Source organism: Dipodomys merriami, unplaced genomic scaffold (genome assembly GCF_024711535.1).
Source record: "Dipodomys merriami isolate MVZ:Mamm:240054 unplaced genomic scaffold, mDipMer1.0.p SCAF_17, whole genome shotgun sequence".
In the NCBI taxonomy this organism is placed as follows: Eukaryota; Metazoa; Chordata; class Mammalia; order Rodentia; family Heteromyidae; genus Dipodomys; species Dipodomys merriami.
This window is the reverse complement of record NW_027203048.1, coordinates 742,765-752,422: the sequence shown is the minus strand read 5'-3', so window position 1 is coordinate 752,422 and position 9,658 is coordinate 742,765. Positions and strand designations below refer to the sequence as shown.

General features: G+C 56.1%; 1 protein-coding gene across 1 annotated transcript; it reads right to left on the bottom strand.

The window, feature by feature from the left end:
- Positions 1-211: 211 nt before the first annotated feature.
- Mycn (MYCN proto-oncogene, bHLH transcription factor) lies at positions 212-3,998 on the bottom strand. Its single transcript, XM_070024980.1, has 2 exons — positions 3,119-3,998; positions 212-980 (listed from the first exon to the last, which is right to left on the bottom strand). Exons 1-2 carry the CDS (start codon positions 3,927-3,929, stop codon positions 370-372), a joined length of 1,422 nt encoding a protein of 473 aa, XP_069881081.1. The 5' UTR covers positions 3,930-3,998; the 3' UTR covers positions 212-369.
- Between the last annotated feature and the right edge of the window lie 5,660 nt (positions 3,999-9,658).

The window sequence follows — 9,658 nt, the reverse complement described above, 5'->3', positions numbered from 1 at the left end:
GTCCCCAGGGGCGTCAGCTGGCCTGCCCCTTGGTGGCATCTGCTGGAACTTAAGCACCATTGGAAAAAGAAGGAATGACGGTTTGTTTGGAAACTCAGAAACCAACCAGGTGACTTCCACAGCGCGTCACAAAGTTGAGATGGAGGAAACTGTAAAGAGCCACCACTACCACCCCAAGTTCCTCCCCCCACCCCCCCACCCCCATCTTGAGGCTCTCCAGGATCTTCGCAGAATGACACACAGGTCCTGCCCCTAACCCAGATCCAAACAACGGGGACCCATTGGAAAGTAAACCAACATTCTTAATGTCAATACAATGTTTAAAAAAAAAATGTGCAAAGTGGCAGTGACTGTCCATTTGAGAAAGGCTTAGCAAGTCCGAGCGTGTTCGATTTTCTTTAGCAACTGCTGCTGTCGGGCCTGCAGCTTCTCCTTTTCCAGAAGCAGCTGCTGCTCCTCGGCCTGCAGCGCGCGCACGTACTCGGTGGCCTTCTTCAAGATGACCACCTTGGCGGCCTTCTCGTTCTTCACCAGCTCGGGCACGTGGTCCCTGAGCGTCAGGAAGCTGGACCGCAGGTCGTTGCGACGCTGGCGCTCCAGGATATTGTGGTTGCGGCGACGCTCGCTGTCCTCCGAGTCTGAATTTCGTGGGCTCAGGCTCTTGGCCTTCGTCGTGGGGACGACATTCTTGAGCGGCCTTGGGGACACCTCGCTCTTGATCTTCTTCTGGGGAGGGGCATCCTCGCTCTCCACGTAGGGCGATGGAGCCGCGTAGTTGTGCTGCTGGTGGATGGGGACGCAGCGCTTGAGGATGAGCTCGCTGGACTGCACGCGCCCCAGGCCCACGGCTGCGTTCTTGGGGCGCACAGTGATAGTGAATGTGGTGAGGGCCTTGTTGCTGTTGGAGGAGGAACGCCTCTTTTCCACGGTGACCACATCGATCTCTTCCTCTTCGTCTTCCTCTTCATCATCCTCGTCGTCTTTGGGGGGAGGAAGATGAAGAGTTAACGGTTAGGAGAGACGCATTAAATGAAATGAGCATGCGTGCACATCCGTACACCATTTGTCTGCCTGGGTTTTCTAGAATAGGACCTGGCAGGGTTTTTGAATTCTAGATCTGTCAACATGTAGGCAGAATATATTTTATGTTTCTCTAAGTAGATCTTTTATATAGATAGATGGATAGACAGGTAGATAGATGAACTTGGGGCTAGAAAGAATCCTGGCTCTTGGGGAGAAAGTGCAAATCTCAGGGGGAACAAGGTTCTTAACTTTTCTCAGCTCTTCAATGGGGTTAATAGGGTGTTTGCATTTAGCTGATACTACCTAGACAGCGCAGAGCTGGGCCTCACAGACATTGCACAGTAACAGGAACTTTTAACACAATCAATCACTATAGTTATTCTGCGCTATGGGCTTCAGCACATTTCCACTTTCACACTTGAGAAGTCTTTTTTTTTTTTGCCAAACGCATAGCTAAGTCTGATTCCCCCCCCCCCTTCCTTAAACAAAAGGAACAATTTAATTAACTCGGGAAGAAAAAAAAACTTTTCTTCCATGAACATGAGTTCCATACAGTAAGCAGTTTTTCTAAGCAAGATCAAATCTCAAAAACAAAGCCCTAATCCACAGTAGCCACACACACACACACACACACACACACACACACACACACACACACACACACACCCTCCACAGGAGCAGCTTCTAAGCCACCAACAAGAGCAGTAACAAAAGGCGTGTAGTATCTTGTGTATGCCCCCCTCCCCACTACCATGCTAGGATAGAAAATTATTGTTTAAAATGCAAGCATGAAAATCAAAACACATCTTCTGCTTGATCTGCTGGGCACCGGAAAGCTGAACAATTGTGGGATTTGTTCTAAAGCTGAAATGTGAGGCTGTTCCAGTCTGGGTCCCTTTAAGCCAGTGTTTTGGTTTTCTGCCAAGAAGACAGCTGTTGGAAGGAAGTGCTTCCTCACCGAAAGCTGTCAAGGCACAGACATTAAAGGGGCAGAGCCATTTCCAACTGCAGGCTGATCACCAAGTTTCCTTCCAGGAGCCTCCCCTCCCCGAGGATCGGGCCTCAGCTCTGGAGTACATTTAAGCTTTCTATCTAAATGTATTGTGAACACAGCCTTTCAAGGTTGGGGCGGGTGGGGGACCAGGGGTAGAGAGTTCAGTTTTTCTGCAACCCATCCTTATCCTACAAATGCACGCATACAAGGCGACTTTTCAAGGAGTCTTCCCCAGATCAGGGCGTCCCTCGGAAGGGCTGGGAAGTGTCCTGCCCTCACCTTCAAGGGCACTGGGTTACAGAACACAAAATCCTCCAAGCAGGCCTGCAGTTCCCACTAGTAGACACCCCCCCCACACTCCATAGTCGATGCACACCGGAGGGAGGGGCCCCGAGACTGTACACAAACCTGTTACACTTGCTGAATGGAAGGAGGGGTGTCTTCAACCCCACCCCACAGCCTTTCAGATCCTTGTGCTGACCAGACACATCGCCACCTGCTGGCCGTGCACCAGGAGCAAAAAAAAAAAAAAAAAACACCAGCCCACCACCCACGGAGGGGTGGGGGAGGGGGCTTGTGGTCTTTAGGAAAAAAATTAAAAATAAAAATTTAAAAAGAAGGGAACGGGATACTAGCCGCGGGGGGCGGATTCTCTCACCTCTTTCTCTAAATAGGAGTTTGCACAAACCCTCTGTTCTGTTTTGCTTTGTTTTTTTTTCCCCTGTCTCTTTTCCACCCCAGTGCTAACAGGTTTGTGTCTGGTCGAAGGCAAACCTCTTACCGCTATCGTCCCCCTCCCCAACCCCCTGCCCCCCACCCCAGGGCAGGATGGGGTGCAGCCAGTGCGGGTTTAATCAAGGCTCGGGGGGTGGGGTGGGGTGGACAGGCTAGCTGTGGGAAGGTCCTGTCCTACCCACCAGCCGCTGGCCGTCTCTGCCCCCCACCCTGGGAGAGCCGGGAGGAAACCGGACCTGTGTGCGGACCACCGGCATCGCGACTCCCAGGAGTCAAACCCCCAACGCTAACAAAAGGACGCAGCGCCCCCTCCCCGCCCCGCGCCCCCGTCCCCGGGACACAGCGCGATCCCACCCCGGGCTGTACCTGAGTCGCTCAGGGTGTCCTCTCCGGAGGTGCTCAGGGCCTTGTGGTCCCCAGCGCTGGCCGGGCGGCCGCCGGGACGCGGAGGGGCGGCCACCGGGGCGGGGGCCGGAGCGGCCCCGGCTACCGCGGAGCTGGCCGCGGGGGCACCGGCCGGGGCGGCGGGCGCGGGCGGCGGCTCGCGCTTGGTCACCGGGAAGGGGAAGACCACCGCGGGGTCCACGCACTCGGCGGCAGGATGGGCGAGCTCGGCGGGCAGGGCGGCCCCGGCGCGGCCGGCTGCAGCCGGGCCGCCGTGCGCGCGGCCCGCGGGGCTGGGGGCGGCGGTGCCCGGGACGCCCGGGGCGCCCGGGGCTCCCGGGGCGGCGGCGGCGGCACCGGCCGGGGTCCCGCGGCCGTGCTGCAGCTTCTCGCTCACGGCGCGCTCCAGCTTCTCGCGGGCGGAGAAGCCGCTCCACATGCAGTCCTGGAGGATGACCGGGTTGGGGGTGAGACCCCCCAGCCCGCCCAGGCCGAACGCGTCCTCCTCGGCCGAGCTGCCCCACAGATCGACCTCCGACAGCATCATCATCTCGTTGGCCCAGTTCGAGGGCTCCGGGCTGGGCTCGGGGAAGGCGCGGCTGGGCGACAGCGGGGGCGTGGGCAGCAGCTCGAACTTCTTCCAGATGTCCTCGCCCGGGGGGGTCGAGTCCGGGACCCCGAAGTAGAAGTCATCTTCATCCGGGTAGAAGCAGGGCTGCAGGGAGTCGAACTCGAGGTCGGGGTTCTTGCAGATCATCCCGGGCATGGCGGACGCGGCGGCGCCCCTCGGCATCGGCTCGCCCCCCGGCCGGCGACTGGACGCGGCGCTCCGCTCCGCTCTTTTTGAATACCGGGGGGTGGGGTTGTGTGTATGGGGAGGGGGGGTGTTTCCTTCCCGTGGGGGGGCGCAGAGGGCGGGGACCCGAGCCAACCTCCAACGCTGCAGACGAGACAGACACACCGGGAGAGAATGGGTGAGCGGCAGCCGACGGGAGGGACGGGCGCGGCGCGCGCCCCTTCTAACCCCGTCCCCAGCCACCACCTCCCTCCCCCCGCCCCTCGCTACACACACACACACACACACACACACGCGCGCACACACACACACACACACACATACACACACACACACACACACACCCTGCGCCCCTCCCCGCCTCTCCTCAGTCCGGGGGCTCCCCGAGAGGTGGAGAAGTTCAGCCTCGCGGCTCCTCCACCCTTTGTGTACACAATCGGTTCCCCGGGCAGATGCAGGGGGGCTGGCACAGCCCGGCAACTTTGGGAACTGCCGTTTCCTTCACCCCATCCCACCACCGCCCCCCCTACACACACACCCCACCCCAGCCCTGCGTCGGGGAGGGTGGGCTCCCCAGTTCGCGGACAGCTCCCCCCCACTCCCACCTCCAACGCCAGGAGAACCAGGGGCGCAAAGCCGGTCCCCGACTCAACCGTGGATCCCACCCCGCCCGGCTTACGGGGCACGGGGTTCGGGAGCTCCACTCCCGAGCTCCCTTTTGTACCAGTGCCTCCTCGGCGTGTGCACACGCGAACGGGGCGAGGAAACTTTGCAAATGCCAAGAACCCTTTGCCCCACACGGAGGGCGGGGGTGGGGGGGCCTGGCGACGCCTGGCACCCGAATCGACGTGCCCCCACCCCACCCCACCCCACGGGAACAAATAAAGGCTCCCTGGCATTTCCCCCGCCGCCGGGATCCTACTCCTGCCAAGGACTCGTGCTGGATCCGCTCGCCGCCACCCCCTTTTCTGCACCAACGACCACCGCGGCCAGGGATGGAGGCTGCACCCTCCAGAGAATGGAGCCGGGGCGCCGGCGGGGAGAGAACCGCGGCTCCGCCGAGCTCCAGCGGCCGTGACCCAGATCAACACCGCGGCCGAATCCCCTTTCCTCCTTCTGGGAGCCCACCCACCCACTCCTTGAAAAACAGCACCCCGCGATGCGTGGGGACGCCTCCCGGCTCCGCATCAGCGCGAGCAGACATAAAATACTCTAGGGCAGGGTGAATTGCTTTGGCGCCGCAGCCATTCCTCTCCTTTGGCAAAGGCTGTTAGATTAAATATATATGTACAAGAAGGTGGATCTCTTCCAGCCGGGGTGCCTCCGGGACTAAACGGGCTTTTCAGGGAAAACCCCGAGATGGGTTTTGGTGGTTGTTGTTTGTTTCGGAAACAGAAGCAGTCCCCAGGGCATATTCGGGCACCCCGTGCGCCAGCCGCGCGATCGCGTCCAGGGCGGCGCTCGCCGCTCCCGGCGCTGCCTGGAAGCCCGGCTCCTTACCTCCCGCACACTGCCCCGGGGATCCGAAGGCGACGCGGCGCTGGGGTCTCCGGGTGGGCCGAGGGGGGGCGGGGGCGCACGGGCAGCAGCTGCAGTCGGGGCGCGCTTGCGCCTGGCTAGCGTTTCGCTCGGCTCCAACCCAGTTCCCAGGAGCCCCCAGCACCCACCCAGCGCGTCCAGACAGATGACTGTCACTGACTGCGCTTTGAAGCTCGGGGGATATTATTAACTGAAAAATCTGACACACCCGGGGGGCGGGGAGAGAAGGGGGCTGTGGCTGCAGACCAGGGGGCGGGGGGAAGGGAAGAGCTCCCCGCTTTGCCCCGCCCTCTTCATCTCCATAAAAATCAGGGGAGGCGCCAAGGCTTTCGCGCCAAAAGCCACTTGCTTTTCTTTTTTTTCCTCTCTTTTTTTTCCTTTTGAGCTGGGGAGCCGCGAGTGCCACCCCTTCCTCGTCCGCCCTTTCCCCACCCCTCCCCAAGTTTGCACCCGGTGCACTCAGGAACCAGCTGGATCCGAGCTGGGCATGCTGCACCCGCTCGGGCTGAGCTTTTTCTTTATTTCTTCTTCTTTTCCTGGACTGCGTGTTGTGCTCGGGAAGGGGAAACTGAGCTTTCCCACCCGGTCTGCGCGAGGCCAGACCTGAGCCCAGACTCTGCCACAGGGTGGTTCGTGGTGATCGCGAAGAAAAGCTGGCAAGGGTGCGAAGCGCAGCGAGGGAGACGGCGCGCCCAGGTCCCCCCCTCCCCCTAGTTCCAAATGGGAAGGAGAGGGGTACCCCCCCCCCGCCCCGCTTTGCTGGAAAATAAACAAGTGCCGGGCTCCCAGGGTGGCGCCGGGGTGGTTTTCTTTCGGCCGAAGGCGACACCTCGCGGAGACCAAGCAGAAAGCGGAGCCCGAGTCGAGGCCACCCCGCAGCTCCCGCGCCCCAGCGACATTGCCAGCCGGCGGGGACCGACGGACACACGCACCCCCCCCCCCACCGCGCCGCGGGGGCCGCCGTCCAGCCAGCTTTCTGGGGGAGGTGAGGGACCGTCGGACCAGGGGTGTGGCTCGCGCCCGGCAGACAGACCTCGGCTCCAAAGGCTGGACTCCAAACTGCTGGGGACGAAAATGGAGCATGGCCGTCATCCCTTGGCCTCATTGTGCCTCAGTTTCCCCCTTGGGAGGTTGACGGCTTGTCTTAACTGGGTTATTTCAAGAAGTATGTTACGAAGATGCATTGCACATGGACTGCCCTAAAAATAAGCGTGTCTGCTATTATTAACTTATTACCCGAACAGGACAGAAGCTTCCCTTTGGGGCCATGTTGGTCTCTTCTACCCACCACCATCAAATCTTCACTCTAGATGAGTTCTCTCTCTCTCTCTCTCTCTCTCTCTCTCTCTCTCTCTCTCTCTCTCTCTCTCTCTCTCTCTCTCTCTCTCTCTCTCTCTCTCTCTCTTTCTCCGCTAATGATGGGTTTAATACCATGACTCCTCAAACTGTCCAGGGGAGATCTTGGTGTGGGGCTTTGCCCCATCAACCACATACACAGTGAGATGCGTTTTTGTCCTAGGAAACATGCCGGGACTCGTTTAGAGAAGGGGACCTGGCACACCTCCCCCAGAGGTTCGCCCCGGCTTCTGGACGAGGTTGGGGATGCCTGTGGTCCGGGGCCATCCATAAATTGCTCTGTATTAGCATTTGTGAAAGTCTTTCCACCCCCACCCCCACCCCCTATAGTTGGCAGATCCCCTGGGTTCTAGGAAGAAGCCCTTGAATAAGAGCTAGCTGCCTTTCCAAGCCCCCTTAGTATCATTCCTTCACATATGCAAAACACATCACCTTTGCAAAAGAGCCTTTAGCACCCCTATTTCTACTCTTCCTCTCTGCTGAACCTCCGGAGGCCTGGGCTCTGTGGGCTCCCGGCTTTTTCACCGTTTCCTGGCTCTTCCTGCCCAGCATTTGCCTCCAGGTGTGGTTATTAATGTGAACTCCCCCACCCTCCCGGGATGAATTTCCCCAAGAAGGATGCAGCCCAGTGCTGTGCCCGTGGATGGTAGACCTCACCAAAAGAGACATACTTGCAGCCAGGTCTGCCACCATAGTTTCTGTTAGGAACAGATGGAGAGGGTGCCTTCAGAACTACCTTCAGACCTTCTGCAGCAATCTCAGAAAAGCCATTGCGGGCATGGCACCTGGGGCTCACACCTGGAGTCCTGGCTACTCAGGAAGCTGGGATCTGAGGATCATGGCCTGGGCGGGAAAGGTCTATGAGACTCTTATCTCCAATTAACCAGCATAAAGCCAGAAGTAGAGCTATGGCTCAAGTGGTAGTGAGCATCAGCGTTGAGCAATAGAGCTCGGGGACAGGGCCCAGGTCCTGAGTTCAAGCCTCAGTACTAGCATACATAAATGCCATGCTATTACAAGCTGCCTGACTTGTCTTCCTTTTAATATTGTAGGCAAGATGGGCATAGTTGTCAGGGAGGGTAAAGGTGTCATCTTTTTCTCACTACCTCTGCCCCCTCCACCCCTCCTCACTTTTTTTTTTTTTAAATAAAGCAAAGTTTAGCAGAAAAAGAAGAGAGAGGAAGACAGATACCTGGTTATTCTACATGCCTCTGAGCAAATAATTTTCCCTTCCTGGACTCCAATCTCTAATCTCCTGCTTTTAATGCAAGCCAGTAATTACTGACAAGTCTGAATCTGAAGGTTAGCAGAATGATAAAAATTCAGCAAATATTTATTGGCACCTTTATTCACAAGTGGAAATATATGACTATGCATGGAGAAAATTGTCTAATACCCGTCCTTAATCTACTTGTGGGCAAGTCTGACAGGTCCTCTTACCATGCCGAATCTCTCTCAGACCCTGTAAACACACAACATACACACACACACACACACACACACAAAATGTCTCACAAAGCATAAGGGTTCAATGACTGAAGTTTATATAGCATCCTAAACTACAGAAAGGAATAGAGAAAGGCTTGAGGTTCTGGGGGGACCTAAGGGTGGTCAAGGGGAAGAACAGTTGTCTCTCAAGTAATAAACCTGTCTGGAGGCAGCCCCCACCCCAGAAGATTAGGTGAGAGTCTGCCTGGGTGTAGTGTCACTGAATTAATCTCTTTTTTGGGGGGGAGGGGGGTTGGTAAGATTCCTGCAGATAAGATTCAGAACAACCAAGTCCTTGTTGGAGACTCCTTTAGGCAGATAAGAGGATCCCCAAAGTGGCTGACAACACCTACTCTTGCCAAATTGCCCTCTAAATCATTAGCACACCAAAATAGGTAATGAATTCACCAAAATAAATAGGTAAGTTTCCAAACAGGAAATGTAAATGGTCAACAGCTGTGAAAAGATGCTCCTGGTCAGCTGTAATCAGGGCAATACAAATTAAATTATAGAGAGATTAATAATTCAAATCGAGAAGACTGTTGTGTTGGCAAGTCTAGGGCATGAGGGATTGGGTCTTCTCACACACGATTGGTGGTGCAACTCCAAGAGTACAAGCCTTTCAGTCTCAAGAATCCACCCAAGAAGGAACCTCAAACAAAGCTGTGGAGAACACACTTGTAATCTCAGCTCTCCAGAGGTGGAGACAGGAAGATCCTGAGTTCCTGGTAAGCCTGACCCATCTAGCACATTCCAAGCCATTGAAGACAAGGAGGAGGAGGGAGAGGAGGAAGGAGAATGAAAGAGGAGGAAGAAGAGAAGGGGAAGAAAGAGAAGAAGAAATATAAATAAGAATACGTGTTATAATGTTCCCAATAACAAAAACATGAGCAATCGAAATGTCTACCAATAGGATCGTGTGATTGTGTGAACAGATGGTCGCATGTTATGCAGACACACTGAGCAGGTCTGCTAGGTATCCTCACTGGGGGGGGGGGGGATGGGGGCACCCCCAGGCTATGGTTCACAGGGAAGTGATTCACTTTTTAAAAATTTTTAGGATTTTTTTTTTGAGAGGCTGTCAGGAATTGAACCCAGGGCCTCGTGCATACTTAGCAAGTGTACCACCACTGAGCTGCACGCCAATTCAGGTTAAGTGTTTGAAATATATTTTCTGTTTCTAGCTTTCCCCTTTTTAGAACTGGCTTATGCTAACAAGTTCATAGTAAGGGGTTTCATCGTGACATTTCCACACATGTAGATAATCTACCTTGATCATATTCACCCTATTACTCTATCTTATTTTTCCTCCAAACTTCTCTCCCCAACCCTTCTATCTATTT